Source organism: Phyllopteryx taeniolatus, chromosome 5 (assembly GCF_024500385.1).
Source record: "Phyllopteryx taeniolatus isolate TA_2022b chromosome 5, UOR_Ptae_1.2, whole genome shotgun sequence".
Classification (NCBI taxonomy): Eukaryota; Metazoa; Chordata; class Actinopteri; order Syngnathiformes; family Syngnathidae; genus Phyllopteryx; species Phyllopteryx taeniolatus.
The window spans coordinates 29,994,977-30,008,430 of NC_084506.1; the positions used below are offsets into that span (position 1 = coordinate 29,994,977).

A 13,454-nucleotide genomic window follows, 5' to 3' on the forward strand; every position below is an offset into this window, starting at 1 on the left:
AGTGCTTGTGCGTGCGTAAAAGGCTGGTTCTAGATACGGTTGAGGAAGTTCAGATTTAGGCTAGCAGGGATCTGTATGGTCTCCAGCGCCACAGAGGAGGGCGAGAAGGCAATCGTTACAGAAAAGATTTTCTTGGCATCCATCATCAGCGTGGACGACTCCTCTCTGTCTTTCAAGATGTTCTACAAGGTCCAAGATGGAACAGGTTAATAATCTGAGGAGTGTAAAAGAGCACTGCACACTTGCACGTGTTTGTCTCATAACAACTCACTTTAATGGTCGCAATGAAAGTGGTGGTCACGCGCTCTTCAAACTCAATCACCGGCGTGTAGAGGGTCAACACTTTAACAATCTGAGATGAAGAACACATGACGATCAAAATAGAAGTGACATATTACATGAAAAACATGGGCTGATGATGGACCTGTGCAGTCGTGAGGCCCGTGCACATGCTGCAAATAGCCTGAGCGTCGGCCTCAGTCTTCTTCTTGACCTGCAAAAGCTGTGCGGCCTGTATGAGAGGTTCCAACATTTCCTTGGCACCGCAATCAGTCAGCTCCATCTCCACTAGCCACTCCTCCAACTGCCACACATTGTACCTGACCACAGAGGCAGCCAGGAAACAAGTCAGGGTGTGTGCGACTGTGCACACATAAATATCAGACATTAATTCCAAACTATGGTTAAATAAAGTTTTTCATAGGAGAGAAAACACATTTTTGTAGATGGAGAGGACAGTAGACATTTTACCAATTCCCTCACTTCTCACTCTTACCTCCAGTCAAAAGCAACATCATTAAGTGTACAGAGTAGCTATAAGTATGGTATAAACATAGTTGCAGTCCCCTCCAAAAGTATTGGAACGGCAAGGTCAATTTTGTTTTTGTCGTATACTGAAGACATTTGGGTTTCAGATCAAAACATGAATATGAGACAAAAGTTGAGAATTCCAGCTTTTATTTCATGCTATTTACATCTAGATGTGTTAAGCAACTCAGGAAAGAGCACCTTTTGTTTGACGCAATCCACTTTTCAAGTATTGGAACAGATATTATTAAATTAACTGAGTGAATAACATTTAATATTTGGTGGGATAACCCTTACTTGCAATAACTCCGTCAAGTCTGCGACCCCTTGACTTCAGACTGTTCCATTCCTCATTTAATATGCTTTTCTAGTCCTTTACTGCAGCCTCTTTCAGTTCTCGTTTGTTTCTCCCCTCAGTCGCCTCTAGGAGGTAAAATGCATTCTCTATTGGGTTAAGGTCTGGTGATTGACTTGGCCAGTCTAAGACCTTCCACTTTTTCCCCTTGATGAAGTCCTTTGTTGTGTTGGCAGTGTGTTTTGGGTCATTGTCTTGTTGCATGACGACCTTTTCTACCGATTAGTTTGGATGCATTTTTCTGGAAATTGCCAGAAAAAATGGTTTTATAGACTCCAGAATTCATTCTGCTGCTATCATCATGAGTTACATCATCAATAAAGACTAGTGAACCCGTTCCAGAAGCAGCCATGCAAGCCCATGCCATGACATTACCTCCACCATGCTTCACAGATGAGCTTGCGTGTTTTGGATGATAAGCAGATCTTTTCGTTCTTTGGCCTTTCCATCACTTTAGTAGAGGTTAATCTTGGTCTCATCAGTCCGTAGAACTTTGTTCCAAAACTTGTGGTTCATCTCTGTACTTCTTTGCAAAATCCCATCTGGCCTTCTGATTCTTTTTGCTGATGAGTGGTTTGCATCTTGTGGTCTGGCCTGTATGTTTCCTCTCTCGAAGTCTTCTTCGAACAGTGGATTGTGATACCTTCAACCCTGCCCTGTAGAAGTTGGCAGTGATGTCACTGACTGTTGTCTTTGGTTGTTTCTTCACAGCTCTCACAATGTTTCTGTCATCAACTGCTGTTGATATCCTTGGCCGACATGTTTGATGTGTGTTGTTGTTCAGTACACCAGTGGTTTCTTTTCTTTTTCAGGACATTCCAAATTGTTGTATTGGCTACGCCCAATGTTTGTGCCATTGGCTCTGATCGATTTTCCCTCTTCTCTCAGCTTCAAAATGGCGCTATAGACAGCTCACAAAATGCTACTTTTCTCTACTTTATGGTCAGAAACCGGTGTCTTTGGTTAAACCAACCAATGTTCTACTGTTAATTACAGAAGAATGAGAAAAGCTAGAAACAAACTTTTTTTCTGCTGAAGGTAGAGTCTACTCTTTCGTTTCGTACGTTTGGTGCTTACACTGTTGCAGAACACAATATTCTGTGGGTCTTGAAGATGATGAGTCAAAATGCTCTAAAACAGCTGGCAATATGGGGAACTCTGCTTTGAAAATGGCTGGTAGTGAATGAGTTAATTCCGAACTAACCACCTCCGTTATTTGTATATTTTGCCTCTCCCATGCAACTTAAAAGTAACCATCATGTAAGGAACATGAATAAATATTACTTTATGCGCATGAATAAGTCGTCCCAGGTATAAACCTATCACCTTTGACCATTTACAGTAGTCTATACCACACAAGAGTACGCACTACAGGACTGTGTATATCACAATTTGGCTCACTTGTACATCCAATCCATTTGTGCAGGTGAGTCATGTGAGTGAAGTATCCAGTGAGTGTACATTGGAATCTTTTATTGTCCCTGACAAATCTGGTGTTGGTTCGGGCCTATAATGTTCTAATTGAAAATGTCAGTAGATAAAAACAGCTTGCCACTACCTGATCTGCAGCCCTTTGCTCCATGAGCACATGTCCTTCCTGAGCAGCAGGTGGTTCAGGGTGACAGCACATATGATGTAAAACTGCTGCCGAACCACCTGTTTAATGAGTCCAGAGTCCATCCCGTGCTTAGTCATGGTGGTGTGCCAGAGCCCAAGCTGCTGCAGGAGGACTTCCACCGTAACAGCATCTTCCTCTGGGGAATTAGAGCTCCTTTTCCTCAGACCTGTTGGTTTGGAGCCCAGGACCCCCTGGATTGTCTCATGCTCCAACATGCTTGACACTGCACATGACAAACACGGTCAGACCACTTCAGATTGACGCACACGTGCATGTGGGATTATTCACATTACCGATGAGGGGCTGCAAGGTGTCCTCCATGCTTTTAATGAGCTGGCGGTAAATTTGGACAGCTAGGTCAGCAAAAACATTCTGGTACTCCGTCAGTTCAAAGTTGGTCAAGCAATGCTCGTTCTGCTTCACAGTGTTGTGCGTCTTGAACGTCTGCATAGGCGTTTTGCAAAAATAGTTAATGTGTGTTCAGGTGTAACTTGGCCGTCTCATAATGGACTCATGCTTACTTCGTCTCCGCTATACTGTTTTAGACAGTGAAGTAGTCGACATGTGTTGGATAACCAGAAAGACGACACGTCAAAATCTTTTCCTCTCCTCTGCGGAAACGAGACAAACATTAAAAATACAATCCCTGGTGTCACACACAGGCAACAGCACAGAAAATTACCCAAACGATACACTACTCACAAAAGGTTTGGGATATTTGGCTTTTGGATGAATGTCATGCCTTAACCTTTACAGGTGAAGTTAATTTGACCTTCTCAAAACTTCTGAATGCATATGTCCAACTGTTCAATGTATCAGTACTTTTTGCACAACTTGATGCTCTCTAACAAGTTGCTGAACAGCAAAACTCACAACTGTTGTTTGATCCACGAATCCAACCAATACATTTCCATAGACGTCCAACTGTATGCCTTTCTGTGACTTTGCCAGTCTTTCTGTATCGCTGTTGCAACCTGTCGCTGACACTGTGACATACTAAACTCAGTGACCACTTCCCTCAGAACATCTTATTTAAAAGCCTGACAATGATGAGGTACTGTTGATCAATTGTTTGGTCTGGTATCACCTTGGTCTCATGCTATAGTATCAAAAATGTGAACAGCATGATGAAGATGACAGTTTACATACCAATTCTAATTGAACCAGGAAATGTATTGGTTGGATCAAACGCGAATTAACTTAAGTTCACCTGTAAGGGTTCTACTACATTTTAGGTGCAGCCTGAAATATCACCCAAAGACAGAATATCCCATTTTATGAGTTGTATATATTTTCCCAGCATTTAAACTGTGTTGTGTTTTAATGTAGTCACTAATGGTGTAGTGGTCCACTCGCCTCACTCAGTTCCCACTCAGTGACGGTGTAAATGTGAGTGCGAATGGTTGTCCGTGTCTATATGTGCCCTGCGACTGACTGGCGACCAGTTCAGGGTGTAGTCCGCCTTTCGCCCGAAGTCAGCTGGGATAGGCTCCAGCGCCCCGTGACCCTGAACAGGATAAGCGGTGTTGAGAATAGATGGTTGGATGGATGTTTTAATGTTGATTTATAGTCAATGGCCACAACATTAGATACACCTGCATAATATAGACAGTCAACAAAAAATTCAAAAAGTACACCCTGAACTGGTCGCCAGCCAATGGCAGGGAAAATACAGACAATCAATCATTCACACCTATGGGCAATTTAAGAGTCTTAAATTAACCTGCCATGCATGTTTTTGGAATGTGGGAGAAGACCATAGCACCCGGAGAAAACCCACACAGGCAGAGGGAGAACATGCAAACTCCACACAGGCGAAGCAGGGTCTGAACCCGGGTCGTCAGAACTGTGAGTTTTGTCTGCCCAGTAGTTACAAAAGATTGTCAAAAGTGAGCATTTTTTCTTTGTAAAAAACATAATTCTGACACAGTGCTTGTATCAGAGCTTCTTAGAGAAGAGTTGCAAACTTAAGAGTCCTAAATCAGGTCCTTAGTGAGTTTTTATTGACTTTGCTGATCGTTAGATAAAAATGCGGTAAGATATTGTTTAGTTTGTCAAACGGGTTAATTTTCTTGGCAAAAGGCTTTTAGATTCATGTTTATTTCATGAATTCATTTTAGATCTAGAGCTAAACAGTCCTGAATTGTAAGCATGTGCTTATTTACGAAGTGGGTATTGAGTGGAACCGGTGTACGTTATACTGAACCTTAACGACTCCTTTGATGCTGCAGAGCACCGAATTGAGCAGCGTGCTAGCTCTCTGATCGTCGTTAACTCTGTCAGCGTATCGCAGGCACATGAAAATTATGTAAGCAGGAAGGCCAGGAAGGAACCTGACAGCGACTCCTCGGGCCTTCAGATCTGAAATAAACAGTTCCGACCAACACACTCAGACAAAGTATTCTCACATTTAGGCATTTCTACAGATAGTCTGAAACAATATTTCACTCAAGCAAGATAGGTTTGTCATACCTAAAACCAGACATTTTACCAGGTGGCTTTCTTCACCCTCTTTGTACTCCAACATTCCCTGGTACTCCCTCTCCTTGCGAGGAATACTCGCTCCTTTCGCAGGAGAATTTGTCCCAATGGATGTTTTCCTTTGATGAGCTTGACAGGAACATTAGGACTCACAGTTAATATGTGCTAACTGTTGATAGACAGTATCGAGCAGCGATTCTCCACCGGGTTTTCGTGGTACAATACAGCGCCGTGAGGGGTGCCGCCGGGAAATAATCCAATTTCACTTAATTTGTCCGAAAATTATTATTTATTCATGACAAATACGTCTTTGTTCAACTTTCTATGCCTGCGACGTATAATGACAGGCAGAAAAATGCTTTTCCATTAGGGTCCCATCTTGAATGGCACCCTGTGCGAACCCCCACTTTTCTCGTTTCTCCTCCTCTTTTCTTTCTAACTTTTATACCTAATGGCTTTGACTTTTTCCTCTCCATGTTTACGATAAGTGTATCTACTGTACAGTTCCCATCATTCCCTAAGACCCCTATGATCGTACCCCGCATCTCTTCTACAGAGGTTGACTCCACAAGGAAGTGTAAATTCCCCATACAAACACCAATGACTGATATGTCATGATGCCATTACACAATAGAAAACCATTTCACGTAGTAACCCCTCCCCCCATTAGTCCGTTAAATCGAGATTGCACTGTACTGTGTATTCCATGATCTATTGTGCCGATTGGCTCAAAAAAAAAAAAATCCTGAATATAAGTAGAGCAACACATCACAAGACGCATGGACATAAGGTCCTGTTTGAATTATTCTTGTAAAATACTCTTACCTAAATCAATATAATGTTATCACAGAAGGTCCACCAGTGTTGATTTGGTACGTCGTAATAATGCAACAACAATGACGTAAGTAACTGTGCCCAAGAGTAGGGTTCAAAAACTTGTTTTCATTTGACTGACAACTGAACTTTATAGTCCACTGTAGAAGAATATCCTATACTGTACAGTATGTAAAGATTAGGGAGTGGGGAATGAGTAAATGATTCCGAACACAGCCTGTGGCTTGCAGTCTGACGGGATTACCTTGAAACTCTTCCACTCTTTTCATGTACAGTTGAAGGTCATTTTTCAAATTGACAATTGTCTTGTCTTGTTTGTCCTGTTGCTCCATGAGCTCCTGAAAATATGTTGACATACTGGATTAGAGGGGGAAAATCTGATTGAAATCTGGTAAAGTACACTGTGGCTGTTCAAAACTGCATTTCTAATTCAACAATAATGTATGTTTACTATTATGCCTAGAGGTGTGGAATTATACTGTGGGGTTTCTGATATTTTGGTTACCTTATTTAGCTATGTGAAGGGCAGTTCTACACAACTGCAAACTACAACCACAGCAATAATGTTTAAAAACTGTCTAAAACAACGGTCAGTGCATTATCATAATCTCTTGATTTGGATCTCACTCAAATGTATCCATTGTGCATGTAAGCTATTTTCCACACAAGAAATAACACCCCCATAAAAGGCATAATGACAGATCTGCAGGTTGTCAAGAGCTAGTGAGTGAACCCACCAGATTTTCTTGAGTGAGCCGAGTAATTTCGAGCTCCAGACCCACTTCGATCCGAGCATCTTCAGGCAGTTGCAAAGTCTGAGCCAACAGCTTCTGCTGCTGCTCCTTTTCCTCCTTCAGCATGTTCACCTCCTCCAGCAGTTTCTCATACCTTGCACTGTGCTGCATCTCCAGCGTCTGCATCTGGCACTCCAGTACCCTGGGATGTGAAGTCATAGCATCTAGTTACATGGGCTGAATTTACACTCTTCGTTTCAGATTATATAATTCAGATTCTTTTTTGTCTTGGCAGCAATGGAATCGGGTATCTTTTGATCGGAATGAAGCCTCTTTCAAAAAAAATAAAACAACGCACAGATTGGATATACCCCATCAATTCGAACTTCACATGATAGAAATACACTGTTTGGTGATAAATATATACCCACGTCTGCTCAGATAAAACAAATAAACATACTAAAAAACACTTGCGGTAAATCTAAACTATAGCGAAACCATACACAACTAAATATTGCCTATATATGCAAAATTTGCCAGTCATTCAATAGGCAAAATAATTGCTCACAGGGGCCGGGGGAGCAATGTGGAGGTTAACCTCATGTAAATCAATGGGAGGAGGGAAGAGTCAGACCAGGATATCTGAATGGTAAATTTTTATCTTTTTATTATCGTTTACTTCTGTGTTGTCGCTTGTGGCATCATTTACTTGCAATTTGGGTGTCCGCACATGCGGGTTCCTTCACTGTTCTGTCAGTGTGAACAAAGCCATATTGGATGCGTCACTTGAAATGTACATACAAACAGACAAGGGAAAAAATAAAATAAAATACAATAAAAAATCTGATACATATCTGCATTCAATCAGAATTGGACACTTGGACCTGCAGTGTAAATCCAAAGTAACTACTTTGTAGCTTGATCAAGTTAAAGGACAAAATACAAACCTGTTGGTCTCCTTCAAGCCTTCGTAAGCCAGCCACAGCTCTCCATCCTCATTCAACGTATGGATGTCAGTGGACCTGTCAGGTAAAGATCAAATACCGACACTTGTTTACTAACATTTAAATGAAGGTAAGGAGGTCTTGGTTCTTACCTGTCAACATCTTGAAATGAGGGAACATCACTAAGGTCTAAACTCACACCCTCTGCAAGTGCAGCGTCCTGGAGGTGGGAGTTAATAGGAAATATCCCAAGATAAAGACCAATGAAGAAAACAATTATATTTCAATTATAGTATTTAAATGTGACCTTGTATTTCATAGCTTCTTGGCGGACTATGTGCGACTGTAGAAGAAGCACTTCCTCTTTTCGCATGTCCAGCTCCTCGTTAGAAGAGTTGAGTTGTTCCAGCAGTACATTGTATGTCGTGGAGCCCACAGGAGGGGGCATCAGCTCGCTGTTCTCATTGGTTAGAGACTTGCGCAATTCACTCAAGTCCTGCTTCAACTTCTTATTCTCAGACGCCAGCTCTTGACGCTATATTAATTAATTTAATGAGCAAAATGCATGAAACAGTACAGTACATAAGTTTGGTTCTGTTCCTATCGTCTTCTGTTACGAATGTTGATACAATAAACATTTGTGTATGACATTCCTTATTTGAGGAACCTTAATTCAATGTTTTACCTTAAGCGTTTCCAAATCCAGTTCTGCTCTGCCGACACTTATCTCCTCCTCCATGTCCTTTGTTCAGAAATTCATCGACAATTAAAATAGCAACTATGAAACCCAGAGCCGCCTCTACCCAATGTGGCGAACACGGCAAGATTTTAAATCGTACCCTCTTCCGTCGGCGATTCACAAAAGAAATCAAATAGCCTTGTTTTAAATCGCTGTCATTACAAAGATGTCACCAAATTTTAAAAATAAAATAACATTTCAAATAATTATTATAATTTGAAATATAAAAATGAAAATCCTAATACATACATATTGTTCACAAAACATGCATAATATATACAGCGTTCCAAATTATTTGTTTCTCAGATTTTCTTAAACAGTTGATACAAATGACAGTTGGCATAATTTTCAAGTCATCAACTGTCATAATAGAATTCAAATGTTTTTGAACAAACCTCCCAATGAGAACAGTATTTCTTAAAATAAAAAACTTAAAATGCACTGTTCTAAATTATTACACAACAGAGTTTGACAGAGACATTTGACAAGTTTTAAACAACTAAAGATTGTTGAATTTACAGCATCAGGAGGTCATGTTTAAAAGTAAAAAAAGCTATTTCAATCAAAATCATCATAAGTCAAGTTACAGTTTTTTATTTGATAGCAGCTTCTCAATTCTTACATCCATTGAACCCGTGATTTTTTGGAGCGTTTCTGCTTGAATTTCTTTGAGATGGTGCATTGTCATGTTTGCTAAGGAAAGCACGGTTCTTCTTTTGATACCATGAAAGAAAGTGGTCGGTCAAAAACTCCACATACCGGCACTTTTCAGAGGTATGCGCTCTCCCCAGCATGTTTCCAGCCAAATACAATATGTATTTGTATTGTGAGTTTTCAGACAGTTTCTGCTTGAAATTCTTTGCAGGATGTCAGAACAGCCTCCCAGAGCTGTCGTTTGGATGTCAACTGCCTCCCACCCTCCCAAAAATATGTGGAGTTTCTGACCGACCACTTTCTTCCATGCTACCAAGAACCATGCTTTTATTAACAAAATCGTCATGACGATACATAATCTCAAAGAAATTCAAGCAGAAACTCTCCAAATAGTCACAAATTTAATGGACGCAAGAATTGCGAAACTGCTATCAAATAAGGGGTCCTATGTCAAAATGTAACTTGATCTTTTAAGATGTTTTTGATTGAAATATATTTTTATTTCAATAAACATAACATATGTATATATATATATATATATATATATATATAAACTCCACACAGGCGGGGCCGGGGATTGAACCCCGCTCCTCAGAACTGTGAGGCAGACGCTCTAACCAGTCATCCACCATGCCAACTATAATATATAATCCTCACTAGGGTCGCGGGCGTGCTGGAGCCTATCCCAGCTACCATCGAGCAGGAGGCGGGGTACACCCTGAACTGGTTCCCAGCCAATCGCAGGGCATATATAAACAAACAACCATTCGCACTCACATTCACACCTACGGGCAATTTAGAGTTGTCAATCAACCTACCATGCATGTTTTTGGGATGTGGGGGGAAACCGGAGTGCCCGGAGAAAACCCACGCAGGCACGGGGAGAACATGCAAACTCCACACAGGCGGGACCGGAGATAGAACCCCGCTCCTCAGAACTGTGAGGCAGACGCTCTAACCAGTCGGCCGTCATGTATTAACAATAATAATAATAATAATAATAATGTGTATGATGTAAAGTTTGAAACATGCTTTAGACAATCTGAACTGTAACACAACGGACAACTAGGTTTAAAAATTTGATATTTAAAGGGATGCAAAAGGGAAGAGTTTACAGATAGGAACTCGACTATCAAAAGCGTAAAAACATTAAACAGCCAGTATAAATACAACAAACAAAAGCATACCATGTTGATTGAGGCTAATCGCTCGTTTCATTTCATGACTGTCTCTTATATGGTATGGCAATATTTTATTTTATAATTTGTATTCACATTAATTGGGCAGTCAGTTCATAGTAATAAGTAGTTTTGTTAATTATAGGTGATTTTTGTTTTCTTCCCCTGGGTTTGTGGCGCCTCCTAGAGGCCACGGCGCCCTAAGCAATTGACAATACCTGTATTGCCTAATGGAGTGATGCAACCACAAATATCAACAAATGTGTAACTTGTTACAAAAGGTATTGAGGACATACCTTGGCTTCTTCCTCTTGGGCTTCCTTCTCATCTAACTGCCGCTGTAGCGACTGTTTGTCCTTCTCTACTTCTCTCACTCTTCTCTGGAGCTTGAGAATGAGTGGCAGGTCAACAGTGGAGGGGGTCTCCTTCTATAATAAAACAGAAATCAATGGTGCATCAAAAAGAGATAGCAGCCAATGTCCACATCTCCAAATCTCAGGCAGCTAGAGCTTCTTAACCAACAGTGTGAGAAGACAAATCTAATCTAAAACTTAAAAACATGATGGGCTACATAATGTATTAGTGATGCACTGAAATTAAAATTCTTGACCGAAACCGAAAACCAAAAGTAGGCGGCCCAAGGCCAAAAACCAAAACACTGAAAGAGGTTACTGATCAAACTGAAATTGTAAGTGCTTTTCATTTGCAAAAAAATAAATAAAATAAATAACAATTTCAAATATTTATTTGTTTATTTTTACGTAATTTGGGTTTCCAGCTCATAAAACCCACAAAATCAGGAATTCCAAAAATTTGAATACTGTGAAGAAATCCTCATTTACTTCTCAGTTTTTGTAGAAAGAGAAATAAATAGGTTCACATTAAATCAATCAAAATATGGTACTTTCAAAACGATATATGTTACCCTTCAATACTTGGTTGGGAATCCCTTTGCTTTTAATCACTGCCTGGATGCGCCGTGGTGTTGAGGCAATCAGCCTGTGGCATTGCCTGGGAGTTATGGAAGCCCAGATTTCCTTGATGCTTGCTGTCAGTTCTTCGTTGTTTTTGGGTCTGGTACCCCTTTGGTGCTCCTCATTTCCATCTTGATAATACCCCATAGCTTCTCAGTAGAGTTGAGATCCGACGAGTTGGCTGGCCAGTCGAGCACTGTGATAGCATGGGTATCAAACCAGGTTTTGGTGCTTCTGGCGGTACGGGCAGGGGCCAGGTCCTGCTGGAAGATGAAATCTGCATCTCCATACACATCCTCAGCAGAAGGAATTATGAAGTCCTCTAAAACATTCTGGTAGACTGTTGCGGTGACCTTGGACTTAAGAAAGCAGAGTTTACCAACACCTGCACTGGACATTGCACCCCAAATCATGACTGACTGTGGATATTTCAAACTGGCCCTCAAGCAGCTTGGGTTCTGGTCTTCACCCGTCTTCCTCCAAACCCTTGGCCCTTGATTCCCGAATGAAAGGCACACTTTACTTTCATCGAAAAATTGGACTTTCGACCACTGGTCAACAGTCCAATCCTTCTTCTACTTGGGCCAAGTTGAGACGTTTCCTACAGTGGCTCAGGCTCAGAACTGGCTGGACCCGAGGAACCCGACAGTTGGAACCCATCTCCTGGATGCGTCTGAATGTGGTGGTTTTTGAAGCTGTGACTCCCGCCTCATTCCACTCTTTCTGGATCTCTGCTAGATTCTTTGAATCTTCTCTGTTTGATAATCCGCTAAAGCCCACGGTCATCTCTTTTGCTCTATCTTCTTCCCCCCACATTTTGTCCTTCCATTAGACTTTCCATTGATATGCTAGAACATAGCACTCTGTGAACAGCCAGCCTGCTTAAGTATGAACTTTTGTGTCTTACCCATCCTATGGAGGGTATCAATGATGGTCTTCAGGCCAGTTGTCAAGTCTGCAGTCTTCCCCATATTGAACCCAACTGAGACAATTGAACCAAACTGAAGCAATTTAATGACACCTGGGGAAATGTGTGCAGGTGCTTTGAGTTTAGTAGATGATTAGTGTGTGACACTCAGTTTAAAACATTTATGGCCTGCAAAATTGGAGCTGATTTCTTCACAGTATTCCAATTTTTTCAATTCCAGATTTTGTAGGGTTTTATGAGCTGGAAGACCATCTTGTGTAAAAATAAACAAATAAATACTTGAAATTGTTTAAAGTGTGAGCCCTGAATCGATAATCTATGATTTTTTTTTACTTTCTGAATGGAATTATGGAAATAAATACACTTTTCCATTATATTCAAATTTTTGGGAAAGGGCCTGTATTTATATATTTAATACCATAAAATATGGATTCAGGATACCCTTACGTTAGGTAGTGTGTCAAAGAATGGCCGCTTGGTCAATTCCATCAGGGCGTAAACTGTCTAAAGAGAATAAAAACTAATTACAGCAATAGTAGCATGGTATACCTTTGGCCTAAAAAGTAATCAGCATTATGTTGTCACTTTTCATATTCTCCGATACCATAAAAATAGGTGACACACATAGCAATAGAAAGAGAAGCTATGAATTTTAGTTCCCAGTGCTTTGCTCAAAGTAGCAAAAAGTCTTTTCAAGTCAAGGGGTTCAAGTCCAAGCGAAGTCACGAGACATTGCTGTTCAAGTCCAAGTCGAGTTGCAAGTCTTGTAACATTCCCAATTTGAGTCTAAAGTCATCAAATTCATGACTCGAGTCAAAGTCATGTGACGTGAGTCCACACCTCTGCTTTTTGTATTTCCTCTATCCACTATTGCTGCTAAAATCATGTAAATTCGCCATTATCAGACTAATAAAGGTTATCTTATACTCAAAATTTTTATTATATTAATGTAATTTTAAATGTATAGGCCCATTTTTTTCAAGTGACATAGCAGCGGTGATATATTAATTCATTTCCGGTTTCCGGTCATTATCAAACCATGACTGTCGGCTGTGTGTAAAATACTGACGTCCCAGTCAATTCAACCACATAGTCAGCAAAGCCTGATGGCATTGCTTGCTAAGAGCAAATACTTCTTAACTATGGAGTGTACAAGCTCATGCGCTGGCCGTGGTAACGCTACGCGCTAGCAACAATAGACTACATGT

General features: G+C 40.7%; 1 protein-coding gene across 5 annotated transcripts in view; it reads right to left on the reverse strand.

Annotated features, from left to right (window-relative positions):
- The window catches only part of LOC133478545 (unconventional myosin-Va-like), a 30,397-nt gene continuing 16,943 nt past the window's right edge, over positions 1 to 13,454 (reverse strand). For 4 of the 5 annotated variants that reach the window (XM_061774716.1, XM_061774720.1, XM_061774718.1 and 1 more), the window contains 16 exons: positions 12,694 to 12,750; positions 10,641 to 10,772; positions 8,459 to 8,515; positions 8,081 to 8,308; positions 7,926 to 7,993; positions 7,777 to 7,851; positions 6,833 to 7,031; positions 6,340 to 6,433; positions 5,253 to 5,390; positions 4,987 to 5,141; positions 3,302 to 3,391; positions 3,074 to 3,224; positions 2,721 to 3,003; positions 425 to 599; positions 272 to 352; positions 1 to 182 (listed from right to left, as the gene is read on the reverse strand). In XM_061774716.1, coding sequence (XP_061630700.1) covers positions 30 to 182; positions 272 to 352; positions 425 to 599; positions 2,721 to 3,003; positions 3,074 to 3,224; positions 3,302 to 3,391; positions 4,987 to 5,141; positions 5,253 to 5,390; positions 6,340 to 6,433; positions 6,833 to 7,031; positions 7,777 to 7,851; positions 7,926 to 7,993; positions 8,081 to 8,308; positions 8,459 to 8,515; positions 10,641 to 10,772; positions 12,694 to 12,750 — 2,136 coding nt within the window. In that variant the 3' untranslated portion in view covers positions 1 to 29. The remainder of the gene's footprint in view (positions 183 to 271; positions 353 to 424; positions 600 to 2,720; positions 3,004 to 3,073; positions 3,225 to 3,301; positions 3,392 to 4,986; positions 5,142 to 5,252; positions 5,391 to 6,339; positions 6,434 to 6,832; positions 7,032 to 7,776; positions 7,852 to 7,925; positions 7,994 to 8,080; positions 8,309 to 8,458; positions 8,516 to 10,640; positions 10,773 to 12,693; positions 12,751 to 13,454) is intronic. The other variant, XM_061774717.1, reaches the window with a different exon arrangement.